The following is a 21,509-nucleotide window of genomic DNA, read 5'->3' as shown; positions in this document are numbered from 1 at the left end:
ACCTGACCCAGCGCTCGTTCGTGAGTCCATTGAATCGGAGTGTCAAAAAGACGTTAAAAATCGATCCATTTATAGGTAGGTAGATAGCTATGCGTCACAGCTCATTGGCGGTCATCGTGATCTGTTTATACACGTGTTTATGTTCCATGGTATATATATACATATATATAACACGCGCAGTATATATATGTGTGTGTATGCATACATAACATAATATACAAGGTATTGTATTTTTATCAATTATTGTTGTTGTTGTTGTTGTTTTGTTTGCTTCTTTGTTTATATTGTTGTTGTTGATGTCGGTGTGATTTTTCCTTCTAGACTTAATAATAATATTATGGTGAATGATTCAGAAATGCGAAAGAATATTGATTTAATGATACCCCATTGCATAATTTAATCAGTGAGAATTATATATATATATACATATAATTTTCACTGATTAATATATATTTATTTATTTACCAAAAACATACAGTTTATAGGTATAACATAGACATGAACATATTATTTACAGACTATGATAATGTTCACAGACGGGGGACGATGAACATATAAATTTTTTACATTGCTAATAACATAATGTGAAGTTTACCTTTATTTAATAATATTTTAAGTATCACATTGAAATAAATATATATTGCAATCATCGGTGCTTTATTAAATTCGCGATATATATTAGCATATATATTAATTATATCAATTACTATTATTTTCAACTAACGTTTTGTTCAACTTCGGTTATTTGGTTTCTAACATATGGTTATTTCGACACTTGGTGGAGAAAGAGACAAAACCCGCTGCCGCAACTTAAGCTATTTTATCGAAAAAGCCCGCAGCAATAATCTATTTAATATGCGCTTTCCGCACAGACATGACAGTATATACCACGGACTTTGGTATATCAATTATCTATGGTGGCTCTGGTGGTGTCGTTAAAGATAACTTTTAACAGACAAATTTTTTATTAGTAAACAAACCTATCCTCGATCTGAACCACCTGACACACCTAGCAGGGAAGGGAAGGGATGTTTGATTAACGACGTCGACGACGTAGTGGTTAAGCTAGCGGACCTAAGGTAAGTACTCGTATCCCGGTACCGGCTCCCGTCTAGAGCGAGTTTTACCGGCTCAGTGGGAACGTCACTTAAAGCGATTTCTTACTTACTAACCACTAACAACTAACCACTATCCTGGCTAATCATGTCAGATAGTTGAGGTGTGCTTTCCTAGAACTGCAGGGGCGGGACGTAGTCCAGTGGTAAAGCGCTTGTCTGATGTGCGGTTTGTCTAGGGTCGATTCCCGTCGGTGAGCACATTGGATTGTTTTTTTCGTTCCAGCCAGTGCTCCACGACTGGTATATCAAAGGCCGTTGTTAGTATTATCTTGTTTGTGGAATGGCGCATATAAAAGATCCCTTGTGGAAAAATGTAGCGGGTTTCCTCTCCAATACTATATGTCAAAATTAACATCCAATGTTTGCTATCCAATAGCCGATGATTAAAATGAATCAATGTGCTCTAGTGGTGTCGTTAAACAAAATAATTTTAACTTTTAACTTTTTATTTGAACAACAGAAGCGACGGCGACATATGTTCTTCAATGGAAGAGGAAGATGAGAAAAAGAAGATGGAGAGAGAGAGAGAGAGAGAGAGAGAGAGAGAGAGAGAGAGAGAGAGAGAGAGAGAGAGAGAGAGAGAGAGACGGAGAGAGATGGAGAGAGAGATACAGATAGGAAAAAGGGAGAGAAAGATAGATTGAAAGAGAGAGACAGAGACAGAGACAGAGAGAGGAGAGAACGAAAGAAGAAGAAGAAAGAAATGGTAATCGCGTACAACTTACATTTGACAGAAATCAATGTTCACATTAATTATCCACAGCCTCGTAAGGAACCACAGACCATCTGCACATAATTAATACTTCACCGCATACAGGTACGTAATGTTCAAATGAACTCTTTTTCGAGATTACAACTCATATGACAAATCTCTACAACGAAAGGCTGCAACAACTGAGCACCAACTGAGCACCAACTGAACCAATTTTGAGAATGGAAACCTTTTTTTTTTGCTTTGTTTTGTTTTAGTTGCTCACCGGTATTCATGGCTGGCGCGTGGAACGTGACTTTTGGAATAAGGCAGGGATTTAAAATAGAAAGAGAAAAGTGCAAACAAAACGTTCAGATGTGATCGTCAAGTGGTTTAAGGAAAGCTTTTGGTTTATAAAGTATAGACGCCTTTTAGCAATAGATACTGGGGACACATACTTATTTACATATTATAGCTAATGTAAATGAGATTATATAGCTAAAAATAATTTTTTTTGCTCTTATGTGGAACAATGTCAACTGTTATTTGAGCAAAAAGTGAATGAGAAGACGTATGACTACAACAAAGGAAACGTTTAATACTACGTAAAACTACGTAAGGACATAATTATATTTGCTTAGATTAGGATTTTAAGATGATAATATTTGTTTAACTATATATCTTTGAAGATAAATATTTGAGATTACATTTGAAGAAGTTACTGACTTTTGTTTACTTGTTTCTCTCCCTCCCTCCCCCCCTCTCTCTCTCCCTCCCTCCCCTCATTCCCCCCTCTCTCTCTCTCTCTCTCTCTCTCTCTCTCTCTCTCTCTCTCTCTCTCTCTCTCTCTCTCTCTCTCTCTCTCTCTCTCTGTGTGTGTCTCTCTCTCACTTTATATTATTAACAGGCAACTCCTGCCATTGCAATTTGTTTTTATTATTATTACAACAGAGTTTTAATTTTCTTTTGTTTTGGTTTTGTAATTGTTTAATTTTTCTTTTTGCTTGTTTGTTTGTTTTGTTATAAAATTTTAGCATACTGTAACATGTACAATTTTTTTTTTTAAATTGAAAAACAAAAATGAACGAGCACATGACAGCTAATTCTGTGTTTTGGTAAAGCACTCGCATGAGGTGCCAGGGTTATGGGATCGAACCTCCTCGGCGGACCCACATGATTTCTCCCCGTCCTAAGCAACACCACACGACTAGTATATCAAAAACCGTAGTATGTGCTACCTTGTCTGTGTGAAGGTGCATATACAAAAGATACCTTGCTGCTAATGCAAAAATGTCGCGGGTTTCCTCTGATGACGATAATGTGTCAAAATGACCAAATGTTTGACACCCAACAGCAGATGATTAATAAATCAAAGTGCTATAGCGGTTCGTTAAACAAAACAAATTTTAACTCTTTTTTATGTATCTATGTTTCGGATAGGGGTGTATTGCAACGTTCATTTTATTCACAACCTGTAAATTGAATGCGACGAATGAACTCGAAAACGATTAACAAACAGGTCTGTGGCAGCAATGACTGAAACTTTAGTGTTACACGGGCATGTTAAAAATACTCTAAGTTCTGTGGCAGCAGATTTAGTAAGCATTGTGTACTTTAGGCACAAGGTACTTGATGGACGATATCCGGCGTGTGTGTGTGTGTGTATGTGTGTGTGTGTGTGTGGTTGGAGAGAATGAATGAATGAATGAATGAATGAATGTTTAACGACACCCCAGCACGAAAAAATACATCAGCTATTGGGTGTCAAACTATGGTAATGCAAACAAATAAACTGATGATCAACATCAATATAAAAATTCAAGATTTAAATAAGAACACAGTGCAAAAATACAAATTTCACAGATAGATACTGACTTTTACTCAAAACTTTAATTGTATCCCGAAGAAAACAAGGGGATTTGTGAGGTATTGGCCATTCTCAAAGAGAATTTTACACCCCTGCACCACGGTGAGGTTACAGCAGGTTACAGCAGGTTGGAGGTAGCACCAGCTCTAGTGGAGGGCGCAGAGCCTCTAGTCATTAAGTGGAAGGGAGCACAAGCCATATGTTTACCTTTATTTATATGCAATTGGAAAAAAATCTCGTACATTTTCGTCCTTAAGTGGGCAGGAACACAGCCCCCCCCCCCCCCGGCCCCCGGTCTCTACGGGCCTGTAATTTTTCTCTTCGAAACTGACAGTTTTCAACACTAAGCACACTCTAACACTATAATAGGCCGACATTTGCTGGAGTATAAAATTAATAGGATATTAAACTAGCTATTGTTTCGTGACACGTTCATGTCCTTTGTCAAATAACATCAATTTGCTAATCGCTGAATCACATACACTTTTCACTCGTTGAATATGATAAAAATCCGCCATTTGGGGAAGGGAGGAGAGAATTAATCAGGAAAAAAAAGAAGCAACGCGAAAGATTTTTTTAAAGAGAGAACGCCTTTCTTCAAACAAAAACTAATAATAAATAAATAAATATTATATAAATAAATAAATTTTATTTAAATAAATATTAAATAAATGAATAAATACATATTAAAAATACAACAACACCCTCCTCCCAACAAAAAAACCCAACAACAATAATAAAAAAAAAACACCTAATAAAACATTCAAAACATGCCCCGCACCAAATCTAGAATCTGAACAAAAACTCTACCTCCATCACTAACACCACCACCACCAACCTATTAAAGCTAACAAAATAATCCCATAAAACAAAACAGAAATATAAAACAAACAATATTATATCTAATACAAACATAACACAATATTCCACGAACAATATTTGCTATGGATTAAAAACTTCTTTTTAAAAAAATGTCTCGACAAATGCGTTTTGAAGAAAAAACAAACATTATTGAAAAACGCACTCGGGGGCAGTTCGGTGCTTTACGCAAGCAAGGTAATCTCAGAAGGGTTGTTTATTTACAAACAACATAATCCTATTCAGGTTATGTATTTGCCAAAGAAATGTCCAAACTGGGACGTGTTTAACTTGCAGCCGACACATGGGTACAAAGGCGAGTGGCATCGGCTTGTGATAATATTACAGAACAACAATATCTGACAACAGCTGAGAAACTTGAAAAATAAATAACAGATTGTCACTTTCAGCTCTGAAAACAGAAGCTTTGTTTAGTAATAATTTTGGGGTCAGTGAATGCGTTGTTTCTAATTTTCGTCTTCCTCCGGAAGCAGTCGCCTCTCCTCTCCCCCCCCCCCACCCCCCATCTCCCTAAAAATAGGAAAATGTGTTGTTGTTTTAGCTTTAAAGTGCCAATTTAGCCCGCACAACCCCCCCCCCCCCCCCAAAAAAAAAGAAGTAAAAAATGCGTCTTATTTATGTATTTATTATTATTATTTTTATTTTTTTTGTAAAGTTTAAATGTACCCATTTTGTCTGGCTGGAGATGATTCTTTTTATGTTCTGCCCCTCCCCTCCCTGTTCCTCTCCCTGTTCCCCTCCCTGTCCCCATCCCGTGATTTCAGACTAGGGATATAGTCTGAAGTATGACATGTTTCTGAGCTGGTGCGAACGTTAAATACTGACTACTTCATAAGTAAATCTTGGAGGTATTAAATACAGTTGTACTTTACATTTTCGAAAACGAATACTGCCTTTATTACGAGGCTACGCTCGTATTCGTAGTAAAACGCATGACTAAGGTACGATGCGTTGTAAATTTATCGTCTTTAGCAGACCTACTTTTGTTTTTTTAACATTTCATCCAGTGTTTCGTCCCCTCCACCCTTCCAATTTGCGTATACCTGCCTTCGCGATAAGACTAGGTGACAATAGTGGGTTTCTAGTCACGCTAGCAGTGTAATATGTGCTACGGTGCCAATGAGCAAATACAATAGTACTCCTCTCGTGATAGCCCGAGTACTTTGACTGTAAGAGAGCTAGACGGACATTTGGACATCAATACATAATGAGAGCGTGTTTATGTCCAAATGTCCGTCTAGCTCTCTTACAGTCAGAGTACTCGGGCTACTCTCGTGACTACATACAGGGTAGTAGGCTAGGGTGTACAGGGATTCAAACACCCTCCCCCCGCCACGCGCTGAGGTCACAACAACTTTTTATAGGTATCCAGGGAAATCCAGGTTCATATTCGACCCTCATCCTCCCCTAGGTCCAGAACAAGCTACGCCCCTGACATAAACACAGATTGGAGACGAATGCAGCCTGTATTACGAGGTTAATTTTCTGGTCACGATTTGTGCATCTGGAAATCATACACTAGTACGAGTGTATATATAAAACCGACAATGGTCTGGGGATATCTTATTACAGAGCATGTGGCGAACAATGATGGCAATCTAACCTGGTCTAAAAACGAAACACCTATATCTGGTATTTGCATTGAGAGAGGAAACAGAAAAAGAAGATGGCTTAACGACACCCAAGCACACTTATTTTGTGCTTACCTGCAGCAAGGATGGGGGCGTAACACGAAGCTTTACACTAAATAGGAGCAGGGCCCCTTGGGTCCCACCAAAAATCGCCCGAAAGATACACATACGAAGGCTGAACCAGATCCAAAACGATTATTTCACGCACGTTTTACTGCATATTACACCATGCACCTTACTTTGAGTTAAAGTTAAAGTTTGTTGTCTTCAGTGACATCACCAGAGCACATTAATGTAGGCTAGTATTATTAATCGTCGGCTATTGAATGTCAAACATGCATTATTCTGACATTAAAATACATTAGTAGCAAGTGATTTTTTATATGCACCATCTCACAGACAGGATGACACATACCACGGCCTTTGATATACCAGTCGTGGTGCACTAGCTGGAACAAGAAATAGCCCAATGGTCCCACCGATGAAGATCGATCCTAGACCGACGGCGCGTAAAACGGACGCTTTACCACTAGGCTGGGTTACGGTTATTTTGTGCCTAGCGGCAGCAAGGGTTAGAGGCGTAACATGTATGTAATTTACTTCGGTGGCAAAATTAAATACTTTACAAAACACAGGAGGCCCGGGGCCCTTGGGCCCCACCTAGAGCCGCCCGTATAGTGTACATATTATGAAGGCCCAAGCACGTCCACAGTACCAGATGTAGTTCCATGCTCTAGTTTCATATTATATCCAATTAAGGTTCAATCACGCTGTCCTGGACACACACCTCAGTGAGGCGGGTGGTAGCCCAGTGGTAAAGCGCTCGCTTGATGCGCGGTCGGTCTTGGATCGATCCCCGTCGGTGGACCCATTGGGCTATTTCTCGTTTCAGCCATTGCACCACGATTGGTATAACAAAGGCCGTGGTATGTGCTATCCTGTCTGTGGGATGACTGTCAAAATGACCGTATGTTTGACATCCAGTAGCCGGTGATTAATAAATCAATGTGCTCTAGTGGTGTCGTTAAACAAAACAGACTTCACACCTCAGCTATCTGGGCTGTCTGTCCAGCACAGAGGGTTAGTGGTTAGTGGTTAGTGGTTAGTGAGAGAGAAGTCAGTGTTGTGGTCTTACACCTACCCACTGAGTCGTTAAAACTCAGTACCCACCAGCCTTAGGTCCGATGGCTTAGACACTATATTCATTCATTTCAACTTATTTTCGTGCTTATATCCAATTAAGATTTAAGCACGCTGTCCTGGGCACACACACACACACACACACACACACACACACACACACACCTCAGCTATCTGAGCTGTCTGTTCAGAGGGTTAGTGGTTAGATGTTAGTGTTTAGTGAGAGAGAAGTCGGCTTACTGGCCTTTAAATCTACCCAACGCTGCCTAAACGATTGTTTAACACACGTTTTACTGCATATTACACCATGCACCTTAGTATCTTACCTTGAGATGCATCTGCAGATTTGCTGTATATATACTATTTCGTCTGTTATAAACTACAGTCGCTGATATCACGCTATGTTCATCTGCACGCACACACACGTAGTAAATAAACTCGAGAAGACATAGGTCTACACTAAATGCGGTTGGTTATAAGAACGTGGCACACCTGTTCTTCTTGGAAAGGTCCAGATAACAACAGGCCATTTCTCGGGAGTCCCAGCTTAACTATAGGTGGGTGAAAATGAAGGTTGATATCGAGTTACCGTGAAATCGAAGGTAACAATGTGATGAGATGAAAGCGGATACGTGGTGGAGGGGGTGGGGAGAGAGGAAGGGGAGGGTTAACAAAGAGGTTGGCGGTTGTCTAATAAGCTTAATTCTAAAGACAGGAATGTAAATAAAGGTCTCGAGCTGCCTCAAGACACAAACATTTTAGCTTTCCTACAAGCGCAGCCTGTGTTCTGGTGGTATATAGAGTTGGGTGGGATTGGGGGTGGAGATTGAGGTGAAGATAGGGTACGGGTACGGGTGCGGGTCCGAGTGCGAGTGCGAGTGCGGGTCCGAGTGCGAGTGCGAGTGCGGGTCCGAGTGCGAGTGCGAGTGCGGGTCCGAGTGCGGGTGCGGGTCCGAGTGCGAGTGCGGGTGCGGGTGCGGGTCCGAGTGCGGGTGCGAGTGCGGGTCCGAGTGCGGGTGCGGGTGCGGGTGCGGGTCCGAGTGCGGGTGCGAGTGCGGGTCCGAGTGCGGGTGCGAGTCCGAGTGCGAGTACGGGTACGGGTACGGGTCCGAGTGCGAGTGCGAGTGCGGGTGCGGGTATAGGACCAGTCTCGATGGCATAGTGGTTATGCAATCAGCTGGCCTAAGAGAGAACCGCACATACCACGGCCTTTGATATACCAGTCGTGGGGCACTGGTTGGGACGAACACAAAAATATTCAAAAATGGGTCAAACACGGGGATTCGATCGTACGACCCAAGCTCCTCATCGACTAAGCCAGACCCCACCTCCGACTAACCTAGTAAACTATATACATGTATATACAAATGGCTAGTTGTTATGTGGCGAATTGTGAATGTAGGTGGGGAATTATGTGTTAAATTAGATATATATATATATATATGTAACTAAACCAGATTTATCCCTAGTTTTTAGACAGTGTAAAATAATACTGTATTTTTATTTATCACAGTGTTTTGTAGTAGTAGTAGTAGTTGTTAGTGTTATTGGTGGGTGTTTTTTTGTGTTATTTGTTTGTTTGTATTTTGTTTAATAGTTTATTTGTTGGTGATTTTTTTTAGTCTAAGTTCAAGTTCAGGTTTGTGTTCAAATCATTTGTTTCATATACTTTTATAAATCCTACAAAACAACATACATGTTACACATCACATATACCTTTTTCTTAAATTACTAATAATTATCTCCTTTTTTTTTGTTTTGTAAATCCTGTTTCTAGTCTTCTTGGTGTTTGAACTATCTCAAAATGCATTGTGTTTGAAACAGAAAGGTCCACGTACCTCGGAAACCTGGGTCAGTGACATTAAAGGGAAAGGGTACAGGATGTGTCGACCATTACGCCCACGACGAAGTCGAACGAGAAGGCGCGTCCAGGTTAATCTGATAACAACACATTGATAACAATATTATATACTGATGGACACGAGTTAGGACACACTTGCCATTTGAAAGCACATTTAATTCACTAGTAGAGTATTTATGCATGTTATAATACCAGGCCCCTTAGGAAGGATATCTGGAGTATGTGTGTGTGTGTGTGTGTGTGTGTGTATGTGTCTATATAGGTGTCTGTATGCATGTATGTATGTATGTATGTATGTATGTATGTGTGTGTGTGTGTGTGTGTGTGTGTGTGTATGTGTGTCTGTGTTGGTGTGTGTGTATGTATGTGTGTATATGTGTGTGTATGTGTCTGTGTAGGTGTGTATGTGTCTGTGTAAGTATGTGTGCGTGTGTGTGTGTGTGTGCGTGTGCGCGCGCGCTGTGCTACCCCGCCCTCCCCAGTTCCTATGGGCCTGAATATACTTGCTAATCGTCAGTTCATTCATATGTTTACCTTCGTTTTACACCCAATACCTAGGTCTACCAGCTAAACATCTTTTTTTTTCATTCATTCATTCATTCATACATACTTTCATCCATCCATCCATTCATCCATCTATCCATCCATCCATACATTCATTCATTCATTCACTCATTCATTTATTCATCCATCCATTCATTCATTCATTGAGTAAATCAAAATGATGTAATGTGGGACGGAATGTCAGTACTGTATGATTAACTGACTGCCAGTAATATGGTTAACTTCCTGATACTGTGGATGAAGGTTTCGGTTTGAGTCAATCTTTGCTGTTACTCTTTGATCTTTATGTGTTCCCTTATTTCTTTTAATCAGTATATGTTTATTTCACAACGAGATAGCGGGTCTTTCCAGTGTAAGTCTTAACGTCCACCGATACACGTGATGTTGATAGGTTTTATATGAACGTACATGTATGCCGGTAAACCTGAGAGCTTCATTCCGAGAATTTTGTCTTTATCTGGAAAGTGCATACGCACTGAAAAATAACGACCCGGTACAATGGACTGTTTAAATAATCAATACAGATTTCATGGATGGAAAATAGAGTAGACTCTAGAAAATAGTAAATAGACTCAAAGTATAAAAAAGAAACAAAGACTAATAAAAATAAAACAAATATATATATATATCTACACTATGTAATCGGGGATGGCGATTCCGAATATGCCAAAAAGACGTTTTAGGTCGTATCTGCCACTTACGACTTTTTAGCTCTCACGCGACGAAAAGTCATATTATTTTTAGAATTCAAGCACATAAAAAATATTGACATAATGCATGCTCTGTTGTACTTCGCATTTGTCACAGACCGATAACAAAGAATACATATGTGTCGTATTTGGCACATATGACCTATGTCAGACATAATTATATAACGAACTGTATTTAAAAAAGGTGTATCTATCATATGTTCCCATAATGGACAGCAAGCAAATCGGAGGAAAGTCGTATGTGTAAGTTACGTCTATTTTCGTGCAAATTGGTATCTGTGATTCACTTACGACCATATAAATCCTTCTGTATAAGCCATGCTATTAGGGACACAGCTACGATTTTTGTGTGACAATATGTAATCGGGGATGGCGATTCTAAATATGCAAAAAAGACGTTTTAAGTCGTATTTGCCACTTACGATCTTTTAGCTCTCAAGCGACGTTTTGTCGTTGTGAGAGCCCGGTCTATTTAAGAAAAAACATTTGGTAGTGCATGCAACGAACCATTTGGCAACAGACAAGAATGATGTCTGTATATATAAATAGGAATTGCAGTACTATTAATGTTTGTATGGTTTGCTATTTTATGTGCACCATAATTATAATAATAAACATGATTTGGTGAATTTTCTTGAAAAACAAATATCTATTTTAAAATGTTTTTAATTGAAGCAAAGTTTCCAACATGTAATTTGTATCTGTAGATACAATTTTAATTCATAATAATGTTGTATGTGGCATATACGACCAAAGTGCAAGCATAATCACACTGATTTTGGATGTACATGTATTTAATTATATGTTACGGTGATCAAGTTCCGCCTTTCAGCTGCCTTTGAAGATCTACAGGATTGCCCTAATATAATGTAGGTATTATTGATTAACAATATTGCACATACAAACGTCATTGTAAGTTATTCAGGACAAAATCAAATAACAAAATACAGTGTAATCAGACATAAGGTTAAAAGGCGAATAAAGTGAATGTGGCCTCAACATAAACGATAGCAAGATCTATGAACTTTGATTAACTTTACAGTTAACAAATATTTGCAACAGAATATCCCTGTCCTGAGTCAGACCCCCGATCCTATCGGAGGCCGGAATCTGGATAGGCGTGTTCGAAACCCTAGTGGTATATGAACTAGTTACTAAGCTAAGCTAAGCAACATAATGTTGAACGTGAACATGACACAACACAGACACACACACCAAAACATTAGCACAACATAGCACGTACAACAGAAGCTAAACATGACATAGCACACACAACATAAGCTGAACATGACATAGCACACACAACAGGACATGGACATAACATAGCTTACACAACATTTTGTAGGCATACATACATATTTATATATAAAATAATATAATGTGCACACTGCGGGGAATGGTATGTAGCATCGGGTTACAATCGATAAAATTCTATAGTAAATGGGTAATGCATGCATAGCAATAATATACAATATAATAACATATGTCAGGTATCAATGTTGTTTGTTCTATGCGTGGTAGCAGTGTTCAAATACTTACACAATTTAATTAGCTGTTTTGAATTGTCGCTGGACAGTAGTTGCGTTAATTTAAATGTTGATGGTTTATTATAATAAAATTTATCTCTTATGTTACTGAAGAAAGGACACACTAGAACAAAGTGATATTCGTCTTCTACTACATTCATATTGCACAGACGACAAATTCTATTATTCCTGTCAATATTGTGGTATCTGCCCGTTTCTACAAAGAGATTATGGGAAGAGAATCTATATTTACTCAAAATATGTTTGTATTTCAAGGCAACAGGTTTCTGAAAATAATATATTAACTATAATTATACACGTAGGCAATATACACACACCAGCAATAATACCCTCGAAAGGTTGTATATCTAAACACGTCATTAATAACCTGAATTCAGTGCACGGGGGCGAAACGTACTTTTAAAACCAATATAAAACCAAAGATACGTACACGACGTAGAAAGCACACCAGCAATAATACCCTCGAAAGGTTGTATATCTAAACACGTCATTAATAACCTGAATTCAGTGCACGGGGGCGAAACGTACATTTAAAATCAATATAAAACCAAAGATACGTACACGACGTAGAAAGCAGACCTTCCAACTTGCGTTCTTTTTAATAGTTTAGCTTGGCAATAATCCACTCCGATAACGAAATGAAACTAAGTAACCCTAGATACCAAAACCCGGATCGCGACAATCATTTACTCGCAAAAATCAATAAAAGCCATCCAGTTGGAATTGCACGATAAATAATTAATACCCAGACAGCAGGTGTATATATTAAATATATTGGACCACAAGTAGATAACTCAATGGGAAAATATCATTAGGTGACAGTATATGACTTACTGTTTTACGATATCATATTATCATAATATATCATATTATATATATATATATATATATATATATATATATATTTGTCAAGATAACCTAACTAGCCTGCAGCGGTGGTACATTTTCGGCGCTTATCTATAAGGTTTACGGCCATATATTATTACACATCCGAAAGCTGTTTGTTCACAAAATGAATGTACGACAAAATAACTGGTAGTGATTAGAAAGCGTGAAGACTCAACCAGTGCCGTAGCGAGGGGGAGGGGCACGAGGGCTATGGCCACCCAATACTTTTTTTATTTACGGTATTAAATTTCTTATAAAATCATACATACATACATATATACGATGTGTGGGTTAGCCCCCCCCCCCCCCCCCCCCCCCCCCAGTGGGTTCCCCAATGCCAGTGGGCCCACCCCTGCGTAATAGCTACAACTGGTTGGTACTGGGTTTAAATCATAAGCGTCGGAATATGTCAGCTACGGTGTGTGCGTATTAATTCACCCTTTAACTGGGAGTGGGGTTGTGGATGGGGGTGGGGGTAAGGGTGTGGGTGGGGGTGTTTGTATATTCCGCCAGATCGGTTTCAGTTAGGTCTCACTACACAGATGTCATTTGCCATTGAAACTTCAAATGGAGAATGGCAATAGAACGGGTTCTCGTTGGCACTAACAACATACACCATTGCGAACAGACATTATATAAGCATTTATTTTCATTCCAAAATTAAGAACATTTCCGTCTCAGGTTGACCGCATCTGCCTGTAGTACCTGTCCGAACAGCTAGTTCAGGAACCCATTCACAACCACCGGCTCTTCCGCTGTATACCCATGTCTCATAAAAGTCAATGCACAAGATTACAAAATAACATGAGCAAATTCCAGCCAGAAGGTTTACCATTGAAAAAGACCAATTGTTTTAATTCTTCTCCAATTACTAGAAGTGAATATGTCAACCACAACATATGTCGCAATAACTGTAGGTAGGAAGACGCGCCACAGCCCCATTTCCAACGCCAATAGAATGAATGAATGAATGAATGAATGAATGTTTAACGACACCCCAGCACGAAAAATACATTGACTATTGGGTGTCAAACTATGGTGAATTGAAAACTAAAGTGATGAGCAACATCAATAATAAAAATTCAACAGTTAAACAAAAACACAGTGTAAAGAACCGTGCAAAAACACAAATATCACAGATAGATACGGACTTTTACTCAATGTGTGCCCTATTGGCCATTCTCAAAGAGAATGTTACACCCCTGCACCACGGTGAGGTTACAGCACGCGCAGGGGCCAACGCCAATAGATGCCAGTGCACCGTTAAAACTTAGCGAGGGGCAACTAGTAACAACCATCAGATTATACATTGCCCCCAGCTGAAAGACGAAGTAATAGATAACACGAAAAACGCATACATCAACCACTAGTGCTCCACGACTGGTATATAAAAATTATCATTTATCACAGATAGTAGGTTTAATATGTTTAATTTCTTTTTTAGACAGCTGAAATATGTGCCAGAGACAGCGAACTTAAAAACCATAAATGGATATATAAAATTTATTTTATCATCATTATCATTCGAGATTAAATCGTCTAAATAAAAAGGGATAATAACCACTATGATGTCTAAACTAGTATGTCAATTATATCAAAATAACCGTCATTTAATAGCCGTAGTTTAACATGTACTAGGGGTGTTGCTAAACTTTCCTTTCCTTAAATTGACATACCCTAGTTTTTAAACACTAAAACATATTTTTCACTGTTGGAGCCGTTTTGGATAACTGAAATCATACTTTATTTAGATTTTATTGTTTAGATTATCCATTTCCGTTCATTCGAAGTGTTTTTGGTCATCCTAATGTTTTTAATATCACAAAATATATTTCTCATATTTTTAAAAACGCACGTGCGTCTAAGAAGTAATAGTTGTGGAGTCGAGTTTTAGTCTATTTTTAGAGGGTATTTTACCATTTCAAAGTAACAGACTCATGTTTCACTCTATTGTAACTTTATCCAGATGTGTTACAGGTTTGTAGATTAAATAAACTTGGTGTTAATTTTCACGGGTTAAAATTAGGATGTGTCCCTTTAAGAAATTGAAAACATTTTTAAAAAGCCTAGCAAAATATTAAATAAACTTACATTTAACAAATATGCTTAGTAGTAAAGTCAGCCATCTTTGATCCGTATTAACACCTTCACTCAAACATGAATTTGTTTTCCTTCATTACAAACCACCGTTGACCGCAACACTGTTGGGTGATTTTGTTGACAACATGCTTTTAAACCATAAACCCATAGAATTGTCCGGGTACTTTAAATAGCGTAACTGTATTACAGGTAAGTATGTATCTATATATCACTGAAGGCATATTTATTGCTATTGCACGGGTCTTGTATGAATCAATTATGAAATAAATTATTCGAATCGTAAAAGCATGGACCCTTGCTCTCATGAATCATTCACAAATGCAACCGTGAATCATTTTCACATTGACCCGTCTACGATGTAGCAATTCTCTAGGCCTCAAATACTAGAATGCATTATTAGCAACACCTGCGCATTGCGTAACCGGCGTATACTATGGACGAAAGGAGTGTTTATTTTTATCGACATCTCAGAGACTCGGAGCTTTATTAGTCGGCACTATTGATTAACGACATCGCCAGAGAACATTGGTTTATTAATCATCGGCTATTGGATGGCAGACATTTGGTCACTGTGACATGTAGTCGGACTACAATGTGTAGTTTCCATTAGCATCAAGGGATTTATTTTGTATGCACTCTCCCACTGACAGCACAGACCACGGCATCGGTGGCATCGTGGTTAAACGGACGGGACGTATCTCAGTGGTATAAGCGCTCGCCTGATACGCAATCGGTTTGGGATCGATCCCTGTCGGTGGGTCCATTGGGTTATTTCTCGTTCCGGCCAGTACACCACGACTGGTATATCAAAAGCCGTGGTATGTGCTATCCTGTCTGTGTGATGGTGCATATAAAATATCCCTTGCTACTAATGGATAAAATGTAACGGGTTTCCTCTCTAAGACTATATATTAAAATGACAAAATGTTTGACATCCAATAGCCGATGATTTATAAATCAATGTTCTCTAGAGGTGTCGTTAAACAAACAAATTTTATATATCAAAATGACCAAATGTTTGACATCCAATAACCGATAATTTATAAATCAATATGCTCTAGTGGTGTCGTTAAACAAAACTAATTGTGCCAATCTGCGAAACTAGCTAAACAATTAGTACTGTCACCCAATCATAAAAAAAAACCGAATTTACGAAACCTGTTTATCCTAAATACAGGTGTTTATGCATTGTAAATGTATGTACATGTCGTTACATGCGTATCAGACACAAACAGGATTTACAACTTCAGCCCGTTAGAATTAGCTATCAGTATCCGTAACAGTAATGGTGGTTGCGAAACATCTCTCATGTGTCATATTTACGACCAAATTATCCTTTTTGATGACTAACAAGTACATACTAAAGATATTTTCCTGTTTAGAATATCAGTGTTTGCATAAACAACATATTTCTTGTAATAATATTTGTAGCAGCTCAACCCACCTTCCAATAATTTCGTACGTGCGAAAAATGATATTAGGAAATAAAATCAAAAATGCAGGTACGGCAAAACAGGCAGCACAATAATTCAGAATAAGAAAAAAATTGGTAGTAAATCGTAAGGCAGAGATGCATTTTATTTGTAGAATGCAGGAAACTGCATTTCAGGACATCTAGATTTAAAAATGTTACGGTGGAGCATACCCCCGAACCCCCTAGAAACGTTGTTTGCGCCCTCGATCTCAGTCCCCCCCCCCCCCCCCCCCCCCCCCCCCCCCCCCCCCCCCAATGTCTACATGCTACGGCCGTGCCTGCAGTGACTGCCACAGATATTAGTACGTGATCGCAAACACATTGGATATACACAGACACTGGTTTTTTAAAAACGAAAGTAATTGTAGTCGCCAAAATGCCTCTGGTTAGTCGGAAACATCTTACAATAACTGAACACTAAGGACAGTCCCTTCAATACTTACGGTAAACATCTGAATTACGTGCAGATCATCCGGTTTAATATTCTTCCACTTACGTGCCTTTTTAATATGTCAGTCAGGTGCTCTCTCTCTCTCTCTCTCTCTCTCTCTCTCCACTTCAGATCACGTAAATATAACGGCATTGGCCAGATCAACACTCAAATTTATGGCGGGCAGTTTGAAAACTGAAGTGATCACATATTGTCCCATGTCAGTCAAAGGTCAATGTTACTACAGGGTGTATGCCACCAAATCAAATCCCACAGACGACAATAGCAACATATGTGACTAAAATTCCTACCTGTAGCATATCAATCGATATATAGATACTACCACCACTCACCCTTAAAGTGAATCAGAAAAAAATAAGATGCTTATTTCAGAGATAACTGGTAGCATCTATGACTACCCTAGTTCCGCACAAGATTTGGGTACTTTTTTTTCACAGGCTACTTGACACATAACAGTGGTGCTAGATGAAATAAAATGGCACACATTTTTTGCCCACATGAAACTATGTTTAGTTTTTTTTACAATTAGTACACTCACATTTATCACCAATCACAGGACTTGTGATATTAACTGCTCTATCAAAAGTTGGGGTGCACCTTATGAGGTACAAATTATTCGGTTTAGTAGGCCTACTACATACAAGTGTTTGAATAACTCTAGATGACGTCTGTTTTCTGTTAACAGACCTCCTACTTGATGATATTGTTACTATTGATATGTTCTATAATTATGCCTCTGTAACATGTCTTGTTTTTCTTCCCGGCTATTATTATCTTCGTATTATTGTTCATGTTTCTGTATAATTCATATGCATGTAATAAATAATTGACTGATCAATAGAATAAAAATGGCGACGAAGTGCATTAAATGCGTAGCATCAAGGAAGTTGACGATATCCATTGACAACGAAAACACACGTTTACTATAACTAAAACGCATGAGATTGTAATATCATACATTTGATGATGTATAAAAGCATGGAATAAAACTCTATTTTTAATTTGGATGAAAAAATAAACACTGGGTATTTATATCTATATCTATGAATACTATAGCAGATTCGTAGTAGAGGCTATATACATGTGTGCTAGTATTTTATGCCACAGTCCAGTGTCGCGTGGGATCTAGCTCAATCACTAGTTCTCACCCGAGGTAATTGCGGTCGTAGGATCGAACCAGCTCAATGGACCCATTCTCTGATTGTCCCCCCCCCCATATCGCAACACGACTGGTATATCACAGGCCATGAAATATGTTGCCCTGTCTGTGGGAAAGTGCATATACAAGAGTTCTTGTTTCTAATGGAAAAATGTAGTGGGTTTTCTCCAAGACTATGATTTAAAAAATTACCAAATGTTTGATCTCCAATAGACGATGATTGCTAAATCAATATGCTCCAGTAGTATCGTCAAACAAAACAAACTTTAACTTTAACAGTCCAATGACCGGTCCCTTTCAACGGAAATCCGGTTTAGTTATTTTGACCTGGATATTGCTGGTCTGGTTCTCGTCTGTTAGACAACCTACGACATCACTCGATTTTCAAGTACAAGTATATAAATCAATGGTCTTCCTGATACAGAGTGATATTACAGTGAAACCTCTCAAGACCGGACCCTCTGTAAACCAGAATTCCATCAAAACCGGACGTTTTACAGAGTCCCTTTTTAAAAACCATAGAGGACTTAACCTTTCTAAATCGAATCCCTCTTAAAACCGAACATTTATATTGGTCCCAAGGGTGTCCTATTTAGAGGGGTTTCACTGTGGTATAAATCACATAAATTTTGTTTTCCAGGCAGTTAAAACATGGGTGGTTTTTTTAATGCCCGCATAATTCACGTCAAAGAGGACCCATTACAAGAAAATACGTATTTGCCCATGGGTTATTAAAATTTTTTTTTTTTTTTTGTTGGGCCAGAAAGACTGCATCGATTCATTATCAGTGTTCCTAAAAAAAACTAAGTTTACTTTTCTGTTGACACTTTTCTTTTACTTTTTTTTTTTTGATATTCGATACAGCTATACCATACATTTTGCTAATTGTATGTTAGTGCTTTACAGGCCAATCTAGCCGTCAGAGGGCCATTACAACTGCCATCCGATCAGACCGGTAACAAAGCTATCATGTAAATCCCTATTTAATAACACAATAGAATACTATATATGTAACACATGTAGCATCGTGCACACACCTAAACGCAAACTAATCGAACAGTCTAAACTATTTGTATTTCCGGAACACATAGTTTTCGAAAACAGGAGGGACATGAAACGCTCTTCCCCTCCCCCCAACTGTGAAGGTTATGCACCCCTTGTTGAAAGGTCAATTAATATATATATATATATATATATATATATATATATATATCCACCCCAGTTGCGGGCATCTTCCGATGCCAATGCAGATACAGGATTTGAGTCCTCCTCTTGCCTTTGTGTGTGTGTGTGTGTGTGTGTGGGGGGGGGGGGGGTCTCAAGAACTTCAGAGCATATATTTGTTCATTGCACTAAAATAAGAAAATAAGCCCTACTAATAACACGTCAGATTCAATATTTATTAATAACATTTGGTAGCTGAGGTAACATTCTCAACTGCCATGCTAGAACACAAGGCAAGAAGTATTTTTATTTATTTTTTATTTAACCACGCAAATATTTATAGTTGTAACGGTTATATGCCGTCAGACATGGTAAAAAACCACACAGATAATGAGAAAGGATACCCGCTGCTGTCATTGCATGGGCTACTCTTTTTCGAATAGCAGCAGGTGAAATTTATATGCACTATCACACAGACATAGCATTAGAACACGTATGGCCTTTGTTACCCAACTGACTGGAACAAGAAATGGCCCCGTTGGCCCGTCACAGGCGGACTGATCCCAGATCGACAGCGCATCAGACGAGCGTTTTACTTCTGGGGCTACTTCCAGTCCCCAAGTACATGAATTAGGGATCAGTAATACATAACAGGGTCTTCTCTGGCTACACAAAATGGAAACTTTTAAATTAAATAGTATATATATTTTGGTTGTTTGTTTTGTTGTGTGTTTTTATGCGGGGTCTGGGGTGTGAGGCAATTGTCCCCTTGTAACCCCGTTAGATATGTTCCTGGGCCCCTATCTGTGTGGTCCTTAACCATATGTATGACGCCATATAACCTTAAATAACGTGTCGAGTGCGTCGTTAAATAAAACATTTCCGTTTTACGAAGCAATCTTAGCGCTAAGATAATTTTAAGTGCATAGCTACCTTAATGCACTTTAGGTGATCTTAGCTCTAAGATCGCTTCGTAAAACAGGGCCCTCGATCCCAGCGTTTAACAGCCGGACCTAGGCATGTTGAGGGCAAGCGGTCGCTGACTAGACTGGGTTTTTTTTTATGCCTAACGTTAATTTAATGCACATGCTAGAACACACAATGGTACCAATTTATCAAATTACGTCGTGGTTAGACCATCGGTCTACAGGCTGGTAGGTACTGGGTTCGGATCCCAGTCGAGGCATGGGATTTTTAATCCAGATACCGACTCCAAACCCTGAGTGAGTGCTTCGCAAGGCTCAATGGGTAGGTGTAAACCACTTGCACCGACAGTGATCCATAATGGGTTCAACAAAGGCCATGGTTTGTGCTATTCTGCCTGTGGGAAGCGCAAATAAAAGATCCCTTGCTGCTAATCGGAAAGAGTAGCCCATGTAGTGGCGACAGCGGGTTTCCTCTCAAAATGTGTGTGGTCCTTAACCATATGTCTGACGCCATATAACCGTAAATAAAATGTGTTGAGTGCGTCATTAAATAAAACATTTCTTTCTTTCGCACGCCCTCCAGAACACGCGACGACATTCAGTTAATACTTCCCGAGAGTTACGTAACGGGCACTATTAGGGTTCACGAGTTATTCATCAAACACTGCAATTAAATCAATTCCTTTAATGCTACTTCATAAATCAACTGTCGTGTGCATGTTAATAAGAACGCCGGACCGACTCGTCAATATTCAGCGACACGCATTTCACCCTTGACCTGACCGCCGGTCAAGTAAGATTGAAATATTAACGACAGTGTCTTATTTCAAATTAAAAATGCAGTTACATGTACGTCGTCGGCCTTGAGTGTGTTAATATACAGACGACTGATTTTTGCCTTCGGCGCCATAATTAACTTATGGTCCACTTGACTGGTTTGTACAGTCGTGAACATTTGCATTTACAAATGTTGAAAATTAGGCACGGGGAGCCGTCACACACCCTATATATGTATTTTTTTTTTTTTTAATTTTTCAATGGACTGCCTATATGACGAGTTGATCCATGTGCCCCAAATCCCCCCCCCCCCCACCAACCCCCCCCCCCCCCCAAATCATTCTGGATCCGGCCCTGAAATTAACAAAAGATTTGGGTTGAGGTTTGGGGGTTGACCGACAAAAACATCGCGAATTGGGGACGAAGTTGAATAATTTATATAAAAAATAAAGTGGTACATTTTATGTTCAGTATTTCCGTAATTTCATATAACAAAGAACAACTGCTAAACCAACTAAAGCGACCGGGCCGTATATTACGCGGTCTCCTGTCTTTACACTTT

The 21,509-nt window shown here is 38.9% G+C and overlaps 2 protein-coding genes across 4 annotated transcripts in view; both read right to left on the bottom strand.

The window, feature by feature from the left end:
- Window positions 1-12,657, bottom strand: part of LOC121368391 — a 74,606-nt gene extending 61,949 nt beyond the window's left edge. The window contains exon 1 of one of the 3 annotated variants that reach the window (XM_041493090.1): window positions 12,570-12,657. The gene's annotated coding sequence lies outside the window, so the exon portion shown is untranslated. Of the gene's footprint in view, window positions 107-12,569 lie in introns of those variants that run through there. The other 2 variants (XM_041493089.1, XM_041493091.1) reach the window with 2 other exon arrangements.
- On the bottom strand, window positions 4,877-8,486 carry LOC121368764 (uncharacterized histidine-rich protein DDB_G0274557-like). The gene is made up of 2 exons (XM_041493511.1): window positions 8,245-8,486; window positions 4,877-4,946 (listed from the first exon to the last, which is right to left on the bottom strand). Exons 1-2 carry the CDS (start codon window positions 8,484-8,486, stop codon window positions 4,877-4,879), a joined length of 312 nt encoding a protein of 103 aa, XP_041349445.1.
- Window positions 12,658-21,509: the final 8,852 nt, after the last annotated feature.

This window comes from Gigantopelta aegis, chromosome 3 (genome assembly GCF_016097555.1).
Source record: "Gigantopelta aegis isolate Gae_Host chromosome 3, Gae_host_genome, whole genome shotgun sequence".
Lineage (NCBI taxonomy): Eukaryota > Metazoa > Mollusca > Gastropoda > Neomphalida > Peltospiridae > Gigantopelta > Gigantopelta aegis.
The sequence above is the reverse complement of the archived record's forward strand: the minus strand, read 5'-3'. Positions and strand labels throughout refer to the sequence as shown.